Source organism: Ahaetulla prasina, chromosome 5 (assembly GCF_028640845.1).
Source record: "Ahaetulla prasina isolate Xishuangbanna chromosome 5, ASM2864084v1, whole genome shotgun sequence".
Lineage (NCBI taxonomy): Eukaryota > Metazoa > Chordata > Lepidosauria > Squamata > Colubridae > Ahaetulla > Ahaetulla prasina.
In genome coordinates this window covers 26,296,420-26,320,988 of record NC_080543.1, presented here as the reverse complement: position 1 = coordinate 26,320,988, position 24,569 = coordinate 26,296,420, and the positions used below count along the sequence as shown (strand labels likewise).

At 37.6% G+C, this 24,569-nt stretch overlaps 1 protein-coding gene across 5 annotated transcripts in view; it reads right to left on the bottom strand.

Annotated features, from left to right (window-relative positions):
• The window catches only part of TNFRSF19 (TNF receptor superfamily member 19), a 53,559-nt gene that overhangs the window by 15,491 nt on the left and 13,499 nt on the right, over positions 1-24,569 (bottom strand). For 3 of the 5 annotated variants that reach the window (XM_058185819.1, XM_058185817.1, XM_058185820.1), the window contains exons 2-5: positions 14,241-14,330; positions 11,277-11,387; positions 9,260-9,438; positions 7,375-7,460 (exon numbers count right to left, since the gene is read on the bottom strand). In XM_058185819.1, the coding sequence (XP_058041802.1) occupies positions 7,375-7,460; positions 9,260-9,438; positions 11,277-11,387; positions 14,241-14,306 (442 nt within the window). In that variant the 5' untranslated portion in view covers positions 14,307-14,330. Of the gene's footprint in view, positions 1-7,374; positions 7,461-9,259; positions 9,439-11,276; positions 11,388-14,240; positions 14,331-22,709; positions 22,878-24,569 lie in introns of those variants that run through there. The other 2 variants (XM_058185818.1, XM_058185821.1) reach the window with 2 other exon arrangements.

Sequence of the window (24,569 nt, the reverse complement as noted above, 5' to 3'; positions counted from 1 at the left end):
TTCACTGTCCTTAAGGGTTAGCTGTTTTAATAAATACATAAGGGAATCCATTCATTATAGGTTAATCATTACCCATACACCATTCCCTCTCAGGAATTTCAAGTTCACTTAAATCTGATAACTAAGCAGCTATTTCTTTGTTAATAAAAAGTAATGATTAAGTTAAATATCTTGCAGACATCCTATATGTAAAATAAACATTCATTCAGCCCCTGGCAAAGAAGGATTCTAATTATGGGATTGACTCAAAAGATGAAAGACTGGTTCTAGTATTAACCTGTGTAAAAACTGGTTAAGAGAAATACTGGCTTTATCAAATCTCATGGCTGAAATTAACACTTTCTTTCCTCTTTCCAAAAGGGATGTGGTGGCTCAGTGGCTAAGACGCTGAGCTTGTTGATCAAAAGGCTCGAATCCCTAGTGCCACGTAACAGGGTGAGCTCCCGTTACTTGTCCCAGCTTCTGCCAACCTAGCAGTTTGAAAGCACGTAGAAAAATAGGGACTACCTTTGGTGGGAAGGTAACAGTGTTCCGTGCTTCTTTGGCATTTAGTCATGCTGGCCACATGACCACGGAGCCATCTTCAGACAGTGCTGGCTCTTTCGCTTTGAAATGGAGATGAGCACTGCCCCCTAGAGTCGGGAATGACTAGCACATATATGCAAGGGGAATCTTTATCTTTACTTTACCTTTCTCTTTCCAGAGAATAAAGGAGATGTATCAGTGCATGCACAATAGGTAACTGTACGGAATAAGAAATCTCACAGTATGTCACATCCTCATTTAACTTATCCTTTCTCTTTAACAAGGAAGTGCAGCTCCATCATCTTTCAAGAGGCTTACACAAAACATACTTCCCCTATAACCATTATAACATTATAACTATAACTAGGCAGGAAGAAAGGAAAAAAGAACAGATGGGTATTCCCATGGAACCTAAGATAAAGGTTTCCCTGTCCAGTCGTATCCGACTCTAGGATGCAGTGCTCATCTCTGTCGTTTGGACGAGGGAGCCAATGTTGTTCGAAGATAATTTCCCTGGTCATGTGGCCTGCATGTGACCTATATACCAAAGGTGCATGGAAATGGTACCTATTAATCTACATTTGCATGCTTTTGAACTGCTAGGTGGGCAGGAGCTGGGGCAAGTAACAGTACCTCACTCTGTTGCGCAGAACTCGGGTTTCGAACCTCTCTGTCAGCTCTCCAGTTGACAAGCTCAGCATCTTTAACTGCTGGGCCATAGCACTCCATATGGAAAATAATCTGTATCCCAAATGTACATTCATCTAAGCACCATCTAGTGCTGTGTGGGTAAATATTTAAGAACCAGCTTTGCCAGTCCCATTGCCACTGCCATGCTGCTAGTTGCAAAACAGCTGATCTGAGATTGGTGATTTCCAAGACAATTTACAAAAAGCAAATGCAAACTCAAAACATAAATAATAATAAAAATGATCTAGCCTATGACTTGATTAGAAAGAGCATTATTTTTTTCTCTGTCCCAACTTTTCTATAGTTAATAAACAAATGCTAAAAATGCAAAATATTTTATTTGTGTAATGGAAAAATAAACTGTGATTTTTACTCATTAGGTGTCTGTTCAGAAAGAAGGCCCAGTCAAAGGGGAAAAAACACCAAGAAGCATCTTAAAATAAATTATAAGACAACATTGATTTAAAAAATCCCTTAAATTAGCTAGCAATAGGAAAGTTTCTTCAACTTATTCAGCTTGGTTAACAATAAGATTACTAAAAAGTATTTTTGACTACTGGGGTCAACAGATTAAAAAATGTAGCTTTTAAAAGGTTAGTCTTGCTGAACATGCCCAAATGTCATTTTTTGTATAAAATAAACTAATTTTGATATTAAAAATACTGGCCAGGGTAAATATGAACTTCATTAAAAAAATACTGGTATAATCAATACAGAGACACAGTTCATTAAGTAAGTCTAGAAACTTGTTTTGTTTCATATAATATACTGCAATCAGTATTTGTGGTAAAAAATGAAATAACGGTTCCCATCCCATTTCCTTGAAAAATAAAACCAGAAAGAGAGGAAACATAAGAGGATCCTGGAACAGAATTTATTAAACAAATGTTTAAGGGCCAAATTATGGTCAGCAAGGAAGCAGTTCAATTCCTTTAATCAATATCTTAGTGTATACTGACTTGGCCCTCTATAGCCATATACTAAGTTAAAAGTAATATGAGAATGCCTTCAATATCCCAGTTTTAGATTCTCTGTTATAAAGAGCAGAAAAAAATAGTTATGTTTTTAATAAATTTGTATTTATTATACAGGGGACGCGGTGGCTCAGTTGGCTAAGATGCTGAGCTTGTCGATCGAAAGGTCAGCAGTTCAGTGGTTTGAATTCCTAGTGAGCTCCAGTTATTTGTCCCAGCTTCTGCCAACCTAGCAGTTCGAAAGCACGTAAAAAATGCAAGTAGAAAAATAGGGACCACCTTTGGTGGGAAGGTAACAGCGTTCCATGCACATGACCATGGAGACATCTTCGGACAGCGCTGGCTCTTCGGCTTTGAAATGGAGATGAGCACCTGCCCGCTAGAGTTGGGAACAACTAGTACATATGTGTGAGGGGAACCTTTACCTTTTTATTTATTATACAAATGCAATATTTCATCTTGAATATCCCTTGAGCTGCCTTTCTGCCTATTGGCTCTGACCAGACAAAAGCATTAGCTATGCTCTAGGCATTACCAGTTTCTCATGTTTGTCTGGACATGAAGACGACAAATTACTATTGAGATGAAATATAAATGAAAAGTTACTTTAAATCTTAAATCTTATTATGAATCCTCCTGATTTAAAACAACAACTCCATTCTTAAAAGGCTGTTTTAGGCGTGTACATTTTCCAAATGTAGAAATACATTTTCCATATTTCATCTAGCTACTTTATCTAATGATGAAAAAAATGACTCAGTATGTTCTGCTTTGGCATAAATGTTGTGATATTTGATAATGTTAGAGAATCATGTTTATTTTAAATGTAGAATCAGAAACTAGTCTGACATTTGATGAATATGTGATATTTATAATTAGTTTCCCTTTTGTTGTTGTTTTGGTCTTTTTTTTTTAGTTAGTTGCTGATTCAATATTTAAAGTATTTTTTGTTTTTGTAGTTTTCTGTCAAATTTGTTGAGGCAGATAAACTAAAAAACAAAGTCTTAGCAGTGATCTAAATTGCATGTTCACATGAGCTAAGAACTTGTTTTTCTCCTGAAATAGTAATTGTAAATATACAGGTAGTCCTCAATTTACAATAATTCTTTTAGCAACCATTTAAAATTACGACAGCATTGGGAAAAAAGTGACTTACCAGTGCTCTTCACGATTGCTGCATCTTCCCTATGATCACGTAACCTAAATTTGGCTGCTTGGCAACCAGCATGTATTTATAACGGTTGCAACATCCCAGGGTCATATAATTCCCAGTTGGCCTCTGACAAGCAAAGTCAGTGGGGGAAGCCAGTTTCGTTTAATGGCTATGTGATTCACTTAACAGCCAGTGATTTGCTTAATGAATGTGACAAAAAAGATTCTAAAATTGGATGTGACTTACTTAACAACTTAACTTAGTGATGGAAGTGCCGATCCCAATTGTGATTATAAGTCAAGAACTACCTCAACTTACAACTTCGCTTAGTGACTATTTGAAGTTACAACAGCACTGAAAAAAGTGACTTATGACCATTTTTCACACTTAATGACCGTTGTCGCATCCCCATGGTCATACGATTTACATTAGGATGCCTGACAACTGACACACATTTATGATGGTTGCAGTGTCCCAGGGTCATGTGATCATCTTTTGCATGTTATTAATTTAACAACTGCAGTGATTCACTTAGCAACTGTGATAAGAAAGGTCGTAAGATGGGGAAAAATCACTTAACAAATTTCTCACTTGGCAACATAAATTTGAGCTCAATTGTAAGTCGAGGACTACCTGTACTTCATGCTAATTCATGTTTTACTTTTTTATTCTAAATTTATAACTAAAATTATATTTACGCGCTTTTTTCCCAGGCCTTCAAATTTTTGAAAATCCAGTACATTATATGTATATTATATCTAGCAGAATATAATATACAGTATTCAGAAGTGCTTCATTTATTTTCTGCAGATTTATTTGTTCTTGATTCCATTTCAATATATGCCACAGCATTATTTGCTATCACTGAATGTTACAGAATTCAATGTTTATCATAAATGTTTACTCAAGAGTGATTTCTCTTCTTTTGCTTTTTATTCTTTTAGAAAGTCCTTTTAACTTTCTGATGGCCTTTTTACAATCCACAACCAGCTTTTTCATGAGTAAATATTTAAACCGTAACTCTGTTTTAAAAGATCTACTGATGGAGAATAGATGAAGGCAGCCCTGAAATTTATAGGTAGCTAGGTAATAATCAACTGCTATCAACATTCTCTGATCGTTATTAATGTTGCTATCACCTTATATGATCATAGGATTTTTAGCCTGGGAAATCTGTGGATCCAATTTAGCATTCAAGAGCAAACAGTAACATACTGTAATATAGTGTATCAGCATACACTGTGGGTAAGTTCTAAGAAACTGAGTATGTTTACTAAACATTTAGAATTTTGTCCACATAATTATTGTGCCAGTTTTATTTACAATATGCTAAAGTTTCAAAAAACTGGAATAAATTAGTTAATTTGTAAAGCAATTTACCTAGTATTAAAGTATTATAAAACAGCTTAATATCAGTATTCAACAATACACATAATTACCAACAGATGTAGGGAAATCTTCAAACAACCTATTTCAACTTGATGAGAACAGCAACAGGTTTCATATTACTAAGCCCTGACTGCTGTTCTCCATAAGGGATTTTTCATTAAATGCTTCAGTTTGAAAAGCTACTGTTTTAGTTTTCCAATTAGCAATGTTATTCTCCACAATATTCTTGCCTTCAGAGAGTTGTTAAAATGTCTCTTTCAATTTTTTAAACAATCAAAAATCTGTATTTCTGCTAAAATTGAGGTTTTGTGAGCCTAATGATATACTTCATTAATACTAATATACCTCTTTCTCACATTTTGTTGAGCAAAAAACTATACTGGCAGAAAATTTATTACTTTGGTTGCCAGTCCCTACCCTATCACACACAAATGCTGTCAAATTGATTGGTCTTATTTACTATGTAACTAAAATGTTTTAAATCAGCAGTCCCCAAACTTTCCAGTTTGGTGGTCTGGTTGGGGGAGAGAGAGGATGTTTCTGTGTGAGTGGCAGGCGCATGCATAAGCACATAAAGCTCCATTTGTGCAAGTGGTGTATGTGAATGCCTGCTGTTCACACAAATGGAGCTTCGTGTGTGAGCAAGAGCACCTGCTGCTCGTGCAAATGAAGCTGCACACACACAGGTGCACTTGGCCACCCCTTGTGTGGTTCAGTTCTGAAGCCACAAATGGAGCTTCATGTGTGAGCTTCATGTGTTTGGCCGCCATTTGCACAGCCTAGTTCCGAGGCACAAATGGAGCTTCACATGTGTGCACTTGCCCACTGCTTGCACTTGTCCGGTTCTGAATGAGCCGTGGCCCGGTAGTGAGCCGCACCTTGAGAGTCGGGGACCCCTATTTTAAATAAACACATAGGTAGATTCCATTAATGTTGCTGCCTTCATTTTCCATAAAAATAATTTCTTGCATGTACTTCCTGTACCTATCATCTATTAGTCAGGCTACTAATGTCAGATATAGCAACAGTACTACATTATTCTTAAAAGTAGTATGACTTAAAGAATTGCCGCACCATGAAAACCATGCCACACCATGCAAACACCTCACCTATTATAGCAGACAGATGCACACCACACTGGAGAATCCTCAATGTGCATGACAGCTTTTCCAAACAACACATGCATGGGAGATTGCAAAGTGCATTAACAATGACCTCAGTTGACTATGAGAGCTGAACAGTTCATGAGGGAGATTATGTGAAGCAGCAGGAGGGAACTTTCACTTTGCACTGCAGAACTCTTGTACCTGTCAGCTCTTGCTTTACTATGCAACCCACCGTTCCTATCAGCTGTTACAATAATCCTCAACTTACCCTGCAATGAAGCCTGCCTTTAATGTGCAGGTCATTAAGTGAAGCATCAGGTGCCTCAGGGATGGGGCAGACCGTTAAAGGGCTAGTGCAGACCCAGGCCAGCCTGTCCCAGGCCTCCCAAAGCCTATCCCACCCTGTCCCTCAAGGTTCCCCAGGCCTCATCCTGCTCTCAAGCTAGCCATTCGGCAATCCAGCCATTCAGCCAGGCAAAGGAGCAAAACAGACCGATAAATGGAGGACATTTACAGCCATATGGCCACCCAAAGGACTTGCAGGAGTCAACCTGCTCCTCACTCAGGGCCAAGCAGTACTGTCGTGTCCCACTCCTCCGCTGACGGCCGGGTCAGGGAAATTCGAATCAGGCTTGCCTCTGCAGCTCTGCCCAAAGTCCTAGCAAAGTCCTCAGAGCAGGCAGGAGACCAGTAAGTGATTTCAGCAAGATAAGTTCGACTTTTGCCTGACTCAGAGACTGCCAGAAAGCAGATCCTTTATATAGGCCATGGGGTGTGGCTCCATGACTCAGCACTCATTAAGGCCTGCCCCTCCCTTCCTTCTGTTGCCTCCGCCTATCCAATCTTCTGATGCGAGGGTCACTCCAATCAGCTGTTGGTAATAAACCCTCCTCAGGCTCACATGCTGTGGAGGAGGGGGAGGGGTCTAGCTGCTCCGTTTGCCTGGGCATGGAGTCAGGCTGGGGCCGGGAGGTGCTCCTTCTTCTGCAGTTTGTCTGGGCATGGAGCCAGGACTGGGGCCGGGAGGCATACATTCCTCCGTGTTCGGGAGCAGATAAGAAGGCCCCGGCTGCTCTGAGGGCGGGCAAGACACAACAAGTACCTACCTTACCTTTTAGGTGGTGGGGTTGCACAGGAGCCTGGTTGATATGATGCAAGGCTCAGCTCTCTTGCAGAAATTGTTGGCCTTGTGGCAGCCTTGTGCTTTTCTCCTAGCAAGTAGTACTTCTCAAGAGAATATAGGGAACTTTGGGTTTTTTAAGGGGGCTTTGCAAAGCCCACAAACATATGGAACTTCTTCAGAATTACACTCTTTGTAGTGCTCTAGGGAATAAGTATGGACATATAGGTAGTCCTGGAGCTGTAACACAAACTGGGGACTGGGATTGATGTTGCTAAGTGATGCTGTGGTAAAGTGTGAAATTATGTGACCCATTACTTAGTGATAGCAATCCAAGCCATCCAGGTTGTTGTAGTAACCAGGAAAATGCAGTTTACATCATGAATGTTCTAATATTTTAATATCAGAAGCACTTACAATGTGGTTCATAAGGAGGAGGTGGATCACCACAAGGAATACATTCCATATCCTGAAAGCCCCCAAGCTTTGTCTTTCTATAAAATCTGGAAGACATAAGAAAAATATCAAATTTCTCATATCTGAAAAAACAACTCAATACAGAATTATGCTAATAAAATCAATAAAATGATATTGAAATAAAATGGGATTATATAAACTGAGATTTATTTATTTATTTATTTATTTATTTATTTATTATTTAAATTTGTATACCGCCCTTCTCCCGAAGGACTCAGGGCGGTTCACAGCCAGATAAAATAAACAATAATATTACAATATAAATACTATTAAAATACAATTAAAAAACTTATTCAATTGGCCGAGATTAAAAATTTAGAATAAATGATAAAAACCCATTAAAAAACCCACAAATTTAAAAACTAATCCTAATCCAGTCCTGCGCAGATGAATAAGTGTGTCTTAAGCTCGCGACGAAAGGTTCGGAGGTCCGGAAGTTGACGGAGTCCTGGGGGGAGTTCGTTCCAGAGGGCGGGAGCCCCCACAGAGAAGGCCCTTCCTCTGGGCGTCGCCAGACGACACTGTCTCGCTGACGGCACCCTGAGGAGTCCCTCTCTGTGAGAGTGCACGGGTCGGTGAGAGGTATTCGGTAGCAGTAGGCGGTCCCGTAAATATTAAGCAAGAGGTTCAGGTAGTGACACTCTTCTGATGGGCTAGGACAATTTAATGCTTTATTGGACAGAAAAATGAGGGCAGCGGTGAGCACAGCAATGAAAAATGAGCAGATTCATATCAAATGCACAAGCATGGGCAAGATTTTCCTTTTTCTAAAGTTTTATGAAGATCGTTTTAAAAATGGTAAACAGTACTATATAGAAATAACGAAAAGGGCAGGAAACAGTGTGCCGAATTTTGGCAATCATAACACTGAAATCCATCACTGCAACCCAATGTATTCTGGGGAAAACAAAAAAACAGGTTTCTAGGCTTACTGCCCCAATAAATCCTAAAAGTCCAAGCCTTTGGTCTAAAATCCTGAGGTGAATTTGGTGAAACTTTTGTTTTGTCATCATTTGTTTTATTATAGCTTTTTGTTACTCACTGCTACTTTCTGTCCTTTACCTCCATCTGTTCAATTGGAAATCTGATGGGGAGCTGCACTTGCATTTGCTTGAATGCCAGTGCAATTTTTCATGTGATCTGCAAAATTAATTAATTAGACTCTTGAATCATATTGAGAGGTATAGTCACACTGAAACCAACATAAATTAATCCTTTCCCCCCAGATTTCCAACTCATCACTGGGAGGTCAAGGACGGGGGAGGGCTTTGTGAGTAACTCTTCTTTGGTCATTTTTAAGATCTCCACATTTCCACCTAAAATATGGTATTTCTATCTCTCCTTTATACGTATCTGAACAATATGTACTGCATAATGGAATTCTGAAGAAAAGGAAGTTCTGCTATTGTGAGATGACTTTTCATTAGAACACCCTAAGAGCAAGGCTTCAGGATATAATCACCTATCACATCTGGAAGACGTGGTAGAAGAAAAATCTAGCAGACTGACTTTGATGTCATAGACTTAATACCCAGTGGACAATTTTACATATCAATTAACATCAGTTGTATAATTAAAATTGTGTAATGATGTAAACGGCATCATTTCTTTAATAAAAATAAATGCATTTACTATTAATATTATAAATATTTATATCGAATGGACATTTGGAAGCAACAGACATTCCCTCCTCTCAATTTAAACCATGGAAAGCAAATTTTCATTGCAGTATACAGAAGCAATTTGACAACTTGAAGTAGCAGAGTCAGCCAAAACTGAGAATACAAATTATTCATAATACTTCATAATTCCTTCTATAATTTACCCAGGCAAGCAGTCTCCACAAACAGCATTGCTAATAGCAGAACAATTGCTTTTCTGAAATCGATTTACTGAAGCACAGTCCAAACATTGTTTGCATTTTTGAAAGCCCCAGTCCTCTTTGAATCGGTTTGGCCTGCATGTCATGCACTGGGCATCCTCGCCATATCCAAAACCGCATTCCTGTGGGATTAACGAACACTACTGTGACACATAAAGAGACATGAATAATGGGAAGCAACAAAGATGAAATGAGGTCTCAGGGTAATTATTTCTGAAAATAAAAACTTTCTAGAGATAAAATAATCTTTTCAGCAGTTCCTAAAGTGTTGTCCACTTTACTTTTATAAGAAATACTAACTTATCCACTTTATCTCAGAAATCCTAGTATTTGAATGAAAAAGGACTCTGTGGATTCCCACTGCTTCATTGTTATAAACTTAGGGAAATTGCTAGCATGTCCATATTTAAACTATGCCAACATTGTCAAAATTTAGAAGCTACCCTGTGAAGTCCTTCAAACAATAATATTTTTGAATATATATTTTATATATATAAAAGCAAAAACCACTCACACCATAATCACAAAATCTCCAGAATCGTAAAGCCTACAAATTTGAAATTTGCCACATATATTCCTCTTGGCTTCTAGGTGCTCACCGAGAAAGGATTTTTCAAATGACCATCAGAGCATTAGCATTATTATTAACACGCTCTGATGCTAATTAGTTAGACTTTCTACTCCCCCTCCCAACCTGAAAATAACTCTGGAGAAAAGGGGATAGGATAGGGGAGGGTTCTGTGGGGCAAGGCTGAGGGAGAGAAGGGGATAGGATAGGAGAGGATTCTGTGAGGCAAGGCTGAGGGAGAGAAGTGGATAGGATAGGGGAGGATTCTGTGGGTCAAGGCTGAGGGAGAGAAGGAGATAGGATAGGGGAGGATTCTGTGGGGCAAGGCTGAGGGAGAGAAGGGGAGAGGAGAGGCCAATTGAACTACTCATTAATTTTCAAGCTGTAAGTGTCAATTTGTCAAGCCCAATCACATAGTTTCGAAATGGAGCATGGGTATTCAGCTAGTTTTAATATAAACTTGCTAAGCTAAGCTGAATGTGTATATGATCAACAAAAATGCTTACAATTATTATTTTATATAAACATTAGAAAAAGCTATATAACTAAATGGTACTACTCAATGGGCAAGTAGAAATCATGGCCTGCTGATCCAGCTTCATCCTTAAATGAAGAAGGAGTATGATCGTATCTCATCTAATACAATGTACACTAAATGAGGCTGCCTTTAATTGCTGGAAAATGTAGCAACTGATGCAATAATTTCTATGGGATACCATGAGCACAATAAGCCTACGCTGTGCAATTGAAGAATGGACCCTTAAAGTTTCAAATTTGGCAGAAATGGCAAAAATTTCTGCGTACCTGAAAGATTATTCACAAGAACGATATATAGTAGAATGGAGAAAATGGATTGATTATATTCAAAATAAGTATCAGACTAAAAAGTATCAAATAGCTTATGAGTGATTGTAGGGAATGTATTGTATTTGTGTATTTGTTTAAAAGGGAAAGGGGAGTTAAGGGAGCAAAGGGAAAAAAGAGATCATGGGTTATGGTTTTTGTAGTATTCTAGCATATGCTTGTTAGATGTTATACCCTGTATTTTGCTCTGGGAAGTCTCTGGGGGGGAGGGGGGAGGGGGGAAGAGGGAGGGGGGGAGATAATTGTTAAAAAAATTTATTGTTAAACTTTTTCAATAAAAAAAAAGCCTACGCTGTGGCCCTACATTGCCTTAAGTGAGATGGGCGGCCATACAAATAAAATGTATGAAAGAATGAATGTTTAACCCTTAAACTATGAAAAGACTTCTCTAGTAAATAATATTGCAACTTCCAAAATAGTTAATTTACAAGTGCTTTTTCAGTGCTATATGTAGTGGAGAAATATATTTAATAATTATCATACTTGAAAAATCAAGAGAATAATTTTCAGAATTTTATATGAAAATACCTTAGATAATTCCATTCCAGGGCCACACTGTTCACACAATATACAGTTTCCATCATGATCTCTGTACTCCTGTTCTCTACACTCTAGAGTTTCACAAATGATAATATTTAACTACAAACAAAAGGGAAGCAATTAAGATTATATTGTTAAAGAAATGAATCTTTCAAGAATACAGTCCTATACATACTCAAAATTTGTTCCCAAGAAAATACATAGCTACAGAAATGTACTTGGAATTGCTAATCAATGTTCCGGAACATATACTGTATAACTGGAAGAGTTTTTTTTGGGGGAAAAAAAAGTTTTATATTGCAAGAATGAGTGTAGTATACCGTGTTTCCCCAAAAATAAGACCCTGTCTTATATTTTTTTGAACCCTGAAATAAGCACTTGGCCTTATTGCCATGTACTCAAAAGCCCAACTGGGCTTATTTATTTATTTATTTATTTATTTATTTATTTGATTTGATTTTTATACCGCCCTTCTCCCGAAGGACTCAGGGCGGTGTACAGGCATAATAAAACCAACAATACAATATACAAATTTAAAATACGATTTAAAAAACTTATTTTAAATTAGCCCAATGATTAAAATTTACCATACTAAAAAACCCCGTTTAAAATTAATAAATTTAAACAATAAAATCCCATTTTAAGCCAGCCCCGCGCGGATAAAAAGATGAGTCTTGAGTTCGCGACGAAATGTCCGAAGGTCGGGTATTTGGCGTAAACCCGGGGGAAGCTCGTTCCAGAGTGTGGAAGCCCCCACAGAGAAGGCCCTTCCCCTGGGGGCCGCCAGCCGACATTGTTTGGCGGACGGCACCCTGAGAAGTCCCTCTCTATGGGAGCGTACGGGTCGGTGGGAGGCGTGTGGTAACAGCAGGCGGTCCCGTAAGTACCCAGGTCCTAAGCCATGGAGCGATTTAAAGGTCATAACCAACACCTTAAAGTGCACCCGGAAGGCCACAGGCAGCCAGTGCAGTCTGCGCAGGAGCGGTGTTACATGGGAGCTACGCGTAGCTCCCTCTATAACCCGCGCAGCTGCATTCTGGACTAACTGAAGCCTCCGAGCGCACTTCAAGGGGAGCCCCATGTAGAGAGCATTACAGTAATCCAAGCGAGAGGTAACGAGCGCATGAGTGACTGTACATAAGGCATCCCGATCAAGGAAGGGGATGTCTTATTTTAGGGGACACAGGGGACACAGGGTAGTAGTTAAGTCTCAAAGGAGCTTTTTCAAAAGCCAACTTGACTGTTTTTTCCTTGAAGAAGAAGAACAAAACCAAGAAGCGTCATCCATTGTGATGGCAGGTGGATGCTTCTTGGATGAGAAGCAAAATGTTTTGTTCTTCTTCCTCAAGGAAAAAAGCCCAGTTGCCTTTTGAAAAAAGCACTTTTTAAAAATTTACATTTATATCCCGCCCTTCTCCAAAGACTCAGGGCGGCTTACAATGACCTGAATTGCTGAGAATCTCGACAGACATATAGTACTTAAGGTATTGAAGGTATTAGGTATTGAACTTGAATAGGGGAAGGCTTAAGGTATTGAACTTGAATAGGGGAAACCCATGCTAAAATCCTCACACAAGGATGACTTGATGCGTGGGGGTTACTTGTGTTATCTCAAGGCAACCTATCTCACATGTATATTGCGGGAATGAAATTTTTCCATGTTAATAATCACATTGGGGCTTCAAAAGATGCAGCAGCAAGTTCACTTATGTACCGCCCCTCCAAATGATTTGTACAGATTGCTTTGCATCTGCAATTTTTAGGCAACTCAGAAATCACCCATGCTTATATTATTATGATGGTTGGTCGCACAGCCAGACAGATGTTTAGACTGGATTTGGCAATTTTATCTACCTATTGAGTCCTTCCCAAGAACCTGGAATAGGCAGATATTGTCGTTTGATGGCATTAAAGTTATTGTTGCAGAATGTAAGCTGTTCCAAGGAAAACTGCCTTTTGCAATTGACTGATGGTGATTTTTGTCAATAGCAATAGAATTAAAGTTGTGCTCTATATATTTTGGGATTGTACCCAAGTCACCTATTACTATTGGTGTATCTTTGCTTTCTTTTGCCATAGTCATTCTACTTTTATTTGCAGAATTTGTGATTTTCTTCAGTTCTTTCTCTTCTCTTCTGCTATTTTTAGGTATTACCATGTTTTTTATCTTCCTCATCAATAGTTGTTAAGTCTGGGGTGTTGATTGGCAGGTCTGCTTGAATTCTGATGTCCCAAAATACTTTAGCTCAGGGGTGTCCAAACTTGGTCCCTTTAAGACTTGTGGACTTCAATTCCCAGAGTTCCTCAGCCAGCTTTGCTGGCTGAGGGACTCTGGGAGTTGAAGTCCACAAGTCTTAAAGGGACCAAGTTTGGACACCCCTGCTTTAGCTTTTTCATTTTCTATTAGTTTTACTGGGATCATTTTGTGGTCCCATCAGTACTTACTTTCAGGCAAATTATATTTTTTGTAAATATTCCAGTACATTATTATGGTTTGTTGCACAGTCAGCCAGATGCACCATTATTATTACTATTATTTGTCACACAGTCAGCCAGATGTTTAGATTGGATCTGGCATTTTTTCAACCTGTCAAGTCTTTCCCAAGGACCTGGGGATAGACAGTTGTTTTTGTTGTTTTTACACTAAAATAAATATATATTAACTTAGCTATCCTTAGGCTAATGTCAACTTGTGTTAATCAACTTGATATTGATCAGATTAATCTGATATAATAAATAATGACATCTGGTCAGTAAGTCAACATTTATAAAAGAGTAATTCCCTTGCTGCAGTCTAAGCAAACAATACAAACAAATAACACAAACTTTACAGTGCTTCACATGCTGGTTTGCGGTCATAAAACAACTATCCAATTACTTAGTTTTTTGACTGCAAGAACATTTACTAGTACAACATAAAATGCATAATAAGAAAAATGTTTATCTACTTACAACATATATCAAAAGTATCAGCAATCTAAAGGTGAAATATTGCCACTCAAACTTTTGTGTATGCATTTTTCCTTTAAGAAAGTAATAGACCTGTAAACAAGAAATAAATAGTAAACTTCTTCTATAATGTTGTCAATAAGATTACATTAATTCAGTCACTCAACCCAAAGAATATTTACCTTGCTTTAAAATTTGGGGAAAAAAATATTTTAAACAACAGCAATGATATATGTAATGGCTAAATCACAGCTCAAATCTATAAAATCTACAATGCCTTATCTTTCTTTCTTTCCTCCCTCCTTTCTTTTTCCTATCCTTTACCTGCTAATTCTGCTTCATCAATAATTAACCTTGTTACCTGTTTAGACCAGGCCTTCATGGCTTTGAAATAAATGAAAGTGAATGTGAAGTTGGTTAGCCTTCTATTTAAATTCTACATTAAACACATGCACTAGGATTATTACAGACTATAGGTAGTCCTCGACTTTCAACAGTTTGTTTAGTGACCAGTCAAAGTTACAACGGCACTGAAACAAGTGACTTAGGACCGTTTTTTACACTTACAACTATGGCAGCATCTCCATGGTCATAGGACAATTCAAACACCTGGCAACTGACTCATATTTATGACAGCTGCAGTGTCCTAGGGTTAAGTGATCACTGTTTGTGACCTTCTGACAAGCTAAGTCAATGGGAAATCCAGATTCAGTTAATAACTGTGTTACTAACTTAACAACTGCAGTAATTCACTTAACGAATGTGGCAAGAAAGGTAGTAAAATGGGGCAAAACTCAGTTAACAACTGTTTTGCTTAGCAACAGAAATGGGCTCAAGTCAAGGACTATCTGTATGTTAATACTAATTACCCTATTGATATCGCTGGTCATGAGGCAGTTAGGATACTGCAATGCAAAGTAACATATATCATAACTAAGTTATTCCTTTTTTCCAGTTTTTCATTTTTAATACACTTTTTAAAACCTCAAAAGAGAATGAACAGTTTTTGACTGTTTTATTTGTTTTTTTATAACAAACCTTCATTTATTACTCTAAAGAAAAAATTAAAGCTATCAACAAGAAAATATAAATGCACTTTTTTCCTTTTTATGACCCTTTAATCCCTTTAGTCAGGGTGGAGTCAACCCATGACCTGAATTTCTGAGCTTTTACTGGCCAGAAGCCCTTCCTGACGCCTACGCGGAGTTCACAGCAGATATTTCCTCTTTGCACCCCAATAGAGAAGCATCTGCCGCTGCCTATGGGAGGTAAGTGAGTGGGAGGTGAGCATCTTCACCTCTAGGCTACCGCGCCGCTTGATAATTTAATAAATTACAAAAATCAATTTAGATATACAATATAGAGATTTCACTCTCATGTCAGCGCATGACTTGCTATAATTGCCTAATACTTTCAGAAAGATATAGCTTTGACAGATCTCAATAAGGAAAGCAGTCAACATCATGGAAGCAAAACATGCTGCAGAAATATTATCATTGGTATAATATACTATGGGCATAAAATAATCTGCTTATATATTTCATTTATTTAATTCAACTCCCCCAATCTAGTACAGTAAGTATCCTATAGCAGTCAAAATTTACAGTTAAGAATTCTTGGAAATTGTAACCTGCCATATCTGGACTATGAGGAAAAGCTGACCTGTATGATCAATTCAGGTAAATAGATAGTTAAATAAACTAATAATATTTTAAAGAACTCACCAGGTAAAGTGAATAGATAACCCTATGTATATTTTCTAATACAGATTTTCAAATTGGTAGAAAAATAAACGTATCTAAACTAGTGCTACTTTGACCTCTCCTCTCAGCCTCTATCTTATGACGCCTTATGGTACCTTGATGAACGTATCTTTTCTTTTATGTACACTGAGAGCATATGCACCAAGACAAATTCCTTGTGTGTCCAATCACACTTGGCCAATAAAAAATTCTATTCTATTCTATTCTTTCTGTCAATTGTTTTGTCTGGGTTTTCCTTCAGTGAGCATTGCACATATTTACCCTAAATTACTTTTAACATGTTTTTAGCTGCCTAGAGTAATGTTCATGAGATGGGTGGCCATATAAATTAATGTAATAAATAAAAATAAATACATTTGAGAAACAAAACATAAACAATAGGAAAAAAAAGCTGGCTTAACATCACACTAATCATGGTTTACTAACAATAATGGCTTAGTTCATACAGGATCGTACTGAGCCATAATCAAATCAACCATTTTTTATTTAGCATGTGATATGTGAATCCAGATTCATAGATTCATTTGTATTTTGACTTGCATTAACTGTTTTAAAATAGTTTATCAACTGCTAAGAAAAAGATAAAATTGTAATAAACAAAACTGCTATGAAAAGGATATACTTAAGATAAATAAAAATGCACCATTATATCCAAATACCCGTGTTTAACAAAAGTAAGACATAATACTAAATAAGTTTATTCAATCTTAAAAGTTAGTCATGTATATGCAGCATATTAGTTTAAAACACTGCATATTTTTGTCAATATTTTTTAAAAATAATTTTCCTAACGAAACCATTGAAACACTTTCCTACTGTATTCAATAATATAGCCAACATTTTCCTACTTAATTTGCCGAACCCTTTGAGAAATCCAGAAAATTTAAATGTCACATTAGTTTTAAATGTCACATTAGATTTTAACATTTCACTTGAGATGATTCTAGTATCAGTGCAATACATCTTCTCAACTGCTATGATAGAAGCAAGCAGCCTCATTTTTATAGGAAGAACCTTCTGACTATTGAAATTCATCAAATGGCTCTAAAGTAAAGTTTACAACTGCTGGAACTATTCTGAACATCTGGATATTATATTTCAAAGAATACATAGGCCTTCAACAATTGCAAATTCTCTGAACTACTTCACAACAGATAAGAGTTGAACTTTTTCAAAGATCAGACAAATTTCACATGCTTTCTCCATTTTACAAAAATACCCCAAAGATAGCTCAGCTAATGTAGAAACAATGCCATTGATTTCTGAATCAGATTATGCACTAATAACACTATAATTTTTAATATAATTCTCTGTGTGAAAAGTAAAGATTTGAAACATATAAATAACTGACTTGCCTGGAAGCAAGTCTTGAAACAAACAAAATTGTGCCAGCAGTGTGTTTCCTGCTTCTGTGTTCAGTACAAATATTTCTGTCTTATAAACAGACATTACCAAACTTAATTAACAGGCGATTATTAGGCAAATTCATTTTCTGCTGGTATTAAGAGACAATGTACTTATAGTATGTACATTATCATCTGGAACCAAGCCATTCAACCCTTCTTCTGTGCGTACAGAAAAAAGTATTTCAAATTTGATGTGCACATATATATCTTAACAATTGTAGAATTTATTTCTGTAGTATATGTATTAATGTCTGTGACTTTTTATACAACAATATGTTATTTAAGACAAATACAATTAATTACTAAATGTTCGATTGAAAAGCATTGTTTAGGGAAATAAAAAAAATGTAAATAATAAATATCCTTGCAAATTCTCTCCAATTCCTAATACTTAAACTGTAATTTATTAATTACATTAAACTAAATATTTGTATTATATATATTTTATTCATTCAATAAAAATAGGACAGAGAAACACTGTAGGTAATAATGAAAGCTTAAAGTAGGTAACATAAACTTGGAGAAGACTTATTAAATATTAGATAATGTTAATCTGCATGTATTATCACTGTAGTAATCTATAACATAGCATCTAACAAGTTGTAGCATATAATATACTGTTTTTCATATGTAATAATTTAACATATCCTGTTATGCCAAATAGCCTTTATGAAGTGGGAAACTCACTTTTCATTTTTGTGGTAAAATTATACAAACTAAATAAAATACAACCTTGGAATAACTAATTTTCAATTGATATTTAGGAAAAGAAAGTAACTAAAAAGATATAGGTTTTATAATAAATTACATTAATAAATATATTGCTATAAAGTTTAATATGTAAACCTTCTAAAGTAAAATAACTTTAAGAAATAGCATAAATCTAACAAGTTTAGATTTAAATCTAACATGTTTAAATCTAACAAGTTAGATTTATGATAGTATAAATGATAGTATAAATCACTTTGTCAAATTCTACACCTTGCTCCATTTATCCTAACTGCCTAAAATGAACTTTGCTGTTACATCTTGATTCATATTTAACCTTCCCTGGCTGCCTTGCTAACAGCTATTCCTTCTAATTATTTAATACTTGATGGAAATAGGGGCAAGATTCAATAGAAAAAAGTGATTGATAGCTCTAGATGTAAACTTCTCAATTCAGCAGAATGAACTTTGCACTAGATCAGTAGTATTAATATCTACCACATACAAACACATTTTAAATTTTTGAATGCACCCACCATATTTGGAAACACATTTTATTTTCAACATCAGGGTACTCTGCAAATGGCTGCCAAGTGTTAGGTATTTGGCACTAATACCGCATTACACACATGCTGATATATAAAGATTTGTTCCAAATCTTTCCTTTTCTAGGTTTTCCTTTGTTTTCTAGTAAAATGTGTGAATGCATATCAGATGGAAACAAAAAATCACTAACCTTTAGAGAAAATATTTTACATATCAATGAAATTTACCAAATGTTTGAGTAATGCTAGATTTGTAGTTAAATTAATTAATTAATTGCTTACTTAATTTTAATATATTAACGAATAGTATTTTCAGCCTTAGACAGGTATATGCCAGCCTCATCTTTAATGTTATCAGATACTATAGATAGCTGCCAACTTTCAAACTTTTAAAATGTTCCACAAACCCGAGCGCCCAACTATCAAAAACGTACTGCAGATATGAACTTCCTACAGAATTAAAATCTCAAGCTCACTCTTAGTTGGCACCTGCATAGTTTTTTTTTTCTATAAATGCTAGCAAGAAGGCTAGGAATATCATGAGTTAACATAAATGTGTAAGCACGGTCTGGAACACTAGGTTTCTTCTTGGAATAAAACTATATCCCACATCCTGCAAGTAACATAATACCCCCCCCAAAAAAATGACCTACAAAGAACAAGGGACAATGAATAGTGTGAATGACAGGTTTTAGTTAGGTTTTAGTCATGTCAAATTCCCTTTTAAACACTAAAAATGGCATGAAAAGGTATCATTTTCATTGCTTCCTAAAGGCTAAGACTGAGGAGGCAAGCTATTTATTGGATGGGGCAACCATACAGAAGATCTTGTTCCTCACTCTATTCCTCTAGTCTAGGAGGAGGAATATGGAGCAGCTATTCCTGATTTGAATTCACAAATTCTACTTGGAACATACAGTTCCCAGATAATCAGAATCCAACTGCTTCTTCCAACACCACAAATTTGAAGTAAGAGTATTTATTCAAAGAATATAATAAGGAAATATTTACGCAATGAAGGCTTAAGTATGTGAGATAGAAAAAGTAGCTGAAAGATGATGTTTGTTTGCCAAACGTTTCATCAAATAAAGGCATTTACCCACAGCAGCAAAGCATTATTGAAGCAAACGCAAAAAATCCAATGTTATCAACTGAATGCCAGCATTTGTGGCAAGCAAACCCACTTGTTCCCAACCATCACATGTCGATCCCAGTACTGTGTGTAGTTGCTGAGTTTACACATATTTAAGACCAGAGTTTGCAGATGATAAATAATATTAACAATCTCTTTAAGAGGTCTACATTGCAGTCCTATACCAATGACTTTGCTACATTGCAGTCCTATACAAATGACTGCATCTCCAACAATCCATCTGTTAAGCTACTGAAGTTTGCAGATGACACAACAGTAATTGGTCTCATTCGAGACAATGACGAATCCGCATATAGATGAGAGGTCGAACGACTAGCCTTGTGGTGCAACCAAAACAATCTGGAACTGAACACACTCAAAACCGTAGAAATGGTGGTAGACTTTAGGAGAAACCCTTCCATACTTCCACCTCTCACAATACTAGACAACACAGTATCAACAGTAGAAACCTTTAAATTTCTAGGTTCTATCATATCGCAAGATCTAAAATGGACAGCCAACATCAAAAACATCATTAAAAAAAGACAACAAAGAATGTTCTTTCTGCGCCAACTCAGTAAGCTCAAACTGCCCAAGGAGCTGCTGATTCAGTTCTACAGAGGAATTATTGAATCTGTCATTTGCACCTCCATAACTGTCTGGTTCGGTTCTGCAATCCAACAAGAAAAACAGAGACTTCAGAGGATAATTAGAACTGCAGAAAAAATAATTGCTACCAACCTGCCTTCCATTGAGGACCTGTATACTGCACAAATCAAGAAGAGGGCCGTGAAAATATTTACAGACCCCTCGCATCCTGGATATAAACTGTTTCAACTCCTACCCTCAAAACGACGCTATAGAGCACTGCACACTAGAACAACTAGACACAAGAACAGTTTTTTCCTGAAGGCCATCACTCTGCTAAACAAATAATTCCATCAACACTGTGAAACTATTTACTGAATCTGCACTACTATTAATCTTCTCATAGTTCCTATCACCAATCTCTTTCCACTTATGACTGTATGACTGTAACTTGTTGCTGGCAATCCTTATGATTTATATTGATATACTGACCATCAATTGTGTTGTAAATGTTGTACCTTGATGAACGTATTTTTTCTTTTCTGTACACTGAGAGCATATGCACCAAGACAAATTCCTTGTGTGTCCAATCACACTTGGTCAATAAAAATTCTATTCTATTCTATTCTATTCTATAGAGATATTCTTGGCAACAAACTTCATTGGGCACAGCAATATTATTCTAAGGAAGAACAACAGCATTTTAGTCTTCCACTACATTTCATTCTTTCCTTTGATAGATGCCCTCAGAAAGCACAAAACAGGAATACAGTTTAACTCAGCAAACCTTTAAATGCAGCAAACACAGTTAAATGTAGCAAATATCAATGAAGAAGAGTTTTTTATAACTTCTAATTGGATCTTCTTGAAGTCAGATTGGTTACTTTAAACAAATGACAGAAAATATCACTGAAGACTGATCTTGTTGTTAATTGTGTTGTGCATTCCTATGAGCCATAGAAGATGAAAAACGATAAATCTCTCCTTTTTTAGCTGGGATGCATTCAAATGACAGATCACAAAAACAGCCCCTAAAATTAATTTAGGTTATGTATTAAATAAAGCCAGAAAATTGGGATAATCCACCCAAACTGGATTTGGATAATGGATAAGTGTGTGTTATGAGGGCAATCTGATACCTATGATGATATGAAAGTGGCCCTTCTATGCAGTGGAATATCACCGTTTCTTTCTATGCCTAAACACAACATACATGTGTTTGTGTGTGTTTTTAAATTATCGCTTATTGTAATAAACTTGGATGCCACCCAATGCAGGGGAGTCTGGTATCGGTGGGATAACCTCTATACTGTACCAATCCAAAAGAGGGCTGTGAAAATATTTACAGATCCTTCACATCCTGGACATAAACTGTTTCAACTCCTACCCTCAAAATGCCAATACAGAGCACTGCACACCAGAACAACTAGACACAAGAACAGTTTTTCCCCAAACCCCATCACTCTGCTAAACGAATAATTCCCTCAACACTTTCAAACTATTTACTAAGTCTGCACTACTATTAATCTTCTCATCATTCCCATCTCCTTCCACTTATGACTGTAACTTTGTTGCTTGTATCCTTACGATTTATATTGCTATTGTTTCCTGATTGCTTATTTGTAGCCTATGACTATCGTTAAGTGTTATATCATTAAGTGTTAAATTTGTACCCTATGACTATCCTTAAGTGTTGTAAGTGTTGTACCTTGATGAAGGTATCTTTTCTTTTATGTACACTGAGAGCATAGGCACCAAGACAATCACACTTGGCCAATAAAAAAAATTCTATTCTATTCTATTCTTTCTATTCATCATGACAATCCCCACTGAGCCTCTGGCGGAGAGTCATGGGAAAGCAGGAGCCTCCCCCGCCTCCCCAAGGGAGCCCCTCTCCGGCGTCTGAACCGCCGCGAGCGCGCACATCAAAAGGCCCGTCTTCTCGGCCGTCCTGCCTCCCCACAGCAGCGAGCGGGCCAGCCAGATGCCTCTGGGAAGCTGCTTGGCAAGGAGGACCGGAGCGAAACAGAAATAGCCCTCGCCCACTCCAGCTTCCCAGCCCGTGGATATCCTGTTGCCTAAAGCCCAGGCGAAGCTCTCAACTACCCGCTTTGAAAGCCGGCCAGGCTGGCGGCCACCATTTCTTCGTACAAACATCCCCCCCAACCCGCCTTTGCCTTTCGCCGGGATCCCCTCAGCTCGAATAGGGAGAATCCCCGGCGCTGCCTCGCCTCGCCTCTCTTGTTTCCCCCCCATCAGCTTCTCCGCTCCCCTCAAGCAGAACTGCCGCCTCCTCGCCCGACATGTTCATCAGTCCCCTCAAGTCTCACCGTCCAGGGTCGTTCCCGGGTGCGCTTGGGACACGGAGGAGCTTGCGAGGGTTAACCGTCGCCCCTCGCCCCCGGGGATTGGCGGGGCAGCGGCGGCCACTCTCGCCACGCAAGGCTCCCATCCAGAGCAACGCCGTTTCGGCGGCTCCAGTCGCACCCCGGCCTACCCGCCCCCCCCTCCTCGCCTCCTTCTCGGCCCTGCAGCGCTCTCTCCGTTGCCTAGGCAACTGCCCGCCGCTTTCCCTTCCAGCCGGGCTGGCAAGCTCAAACCAATCGCGGGGCGCTAAGTCACGTGACCCACCCCGGAGTGGGCGACGCTTAGAAACGCGAGAACGCAGCGGCCGGGAAATAAATTTAAAAAAAATAAATAGGGGTGATTTTTTTTGTTCTTCTTAATCTTCTTTTATATCTAAGGCACAGAAAGTAGCATTTGGGAAGGGACCGTGAATTGCCTTGAGAGGAATGCCTCATTATGTACACTGAGAGCATATGCACCAAGACAAATTCCTTGTGTATCCAATCATACTTGGCCAATAAAAAAATTCTATTCTATTCTATTCTATTCTATTCTATTCTATTCTATTCTATTCTATTCTCATTTTTACATTGGCAATATCCAGTTGATCTTGGCTGGAACAGAAAGGGGTAATTAAGAGTTGGACCTGGTTAATAACGGGGATCTGAGGACCACTAGAAAATCCAGGTTAAAAGAGGCAGGCAGGCAGGCATTGTTGCCAAAAAACCTGCATGGACATATTCTTGCGATCACTAGAAATTCAGCTTGATGAAGACTTTTCATACACCCTAAATCGGATCTTCTGGAACATGGAAATTGGTTTGGACAAACGATGTAAAGTAACACAGGATTGGAGATCATCCCTTGGCAGTCTTGTGCATTCCCATGATGATGAAAGACTTATTAGCGCTTTAGCTGAGGTGTATTCACATGAAAAAAATGGCCACAAAAGATTAAATTAGGTTATGTGTTTATAAATAATCTCCCAAAATTGGAATAATTGATTAAAAATCATGGTTCACTTTAAAATAAATGTGTTACATGAAAAATGTGTGTTGTCTGATTCAGATGATGATTAGGAAACGTGGCCTGTTCTCTGCATTGGAAAGATATCCTTTTTTTTCCTATGTCCAATAACAACATAAGTGGATTTTATTTATTATTAAATTCAATGTGGATGCCGCTGAATTCCAAACATCTCTCAGTGGCTCACAACAATCAACAAAATACAGGAAACTGACCAAAATAAGCACAGAAACAATTACAAAATAGTTACAAGATGGCAATCCAACAAAACAAGCACAAAACTTTATAAACAAAAGAATCCCATCTATACTAGCCTCAAAGCCTAGATAAAGAGCCAGTACTTTTAAGATTTTCAAAAGCATCATCAGTGTGAGAGTCATACAGATCTCAGGGGCAACTCAATCCATGTGCCACTACAGAGAAGCTGTGTTTCACTTTTAATTGATGGCATCCAGAACATGTCTATTCTTCTAGATCTGGCTCACTTGAATTCATCCCAGACCATCACACCATCAGATTGCACCTATACCTTAGACCTGTCCAATCAGAGTCCAACTCAGAACATATTTGACCAACTGTATCTGCTAAATAGCCAGAATATTTTCACAGCAGCCCTGCAGAGGATCTGTCCTCTGTAACACACTGGATCATGATAAACAAGGCCTCTGGATAGCTGTCAGCATGTGCAGTTATCGTGGAGAAATAAAGCTAGTCTCTTCTGGTGCTTTGTTTCCACATGGCAACCAAGCCTTCACCTGAATCACACATACATTCCTTGGAAAAAGTTCAAGCTCCATCTGGAATCCAGTAGGATCTAT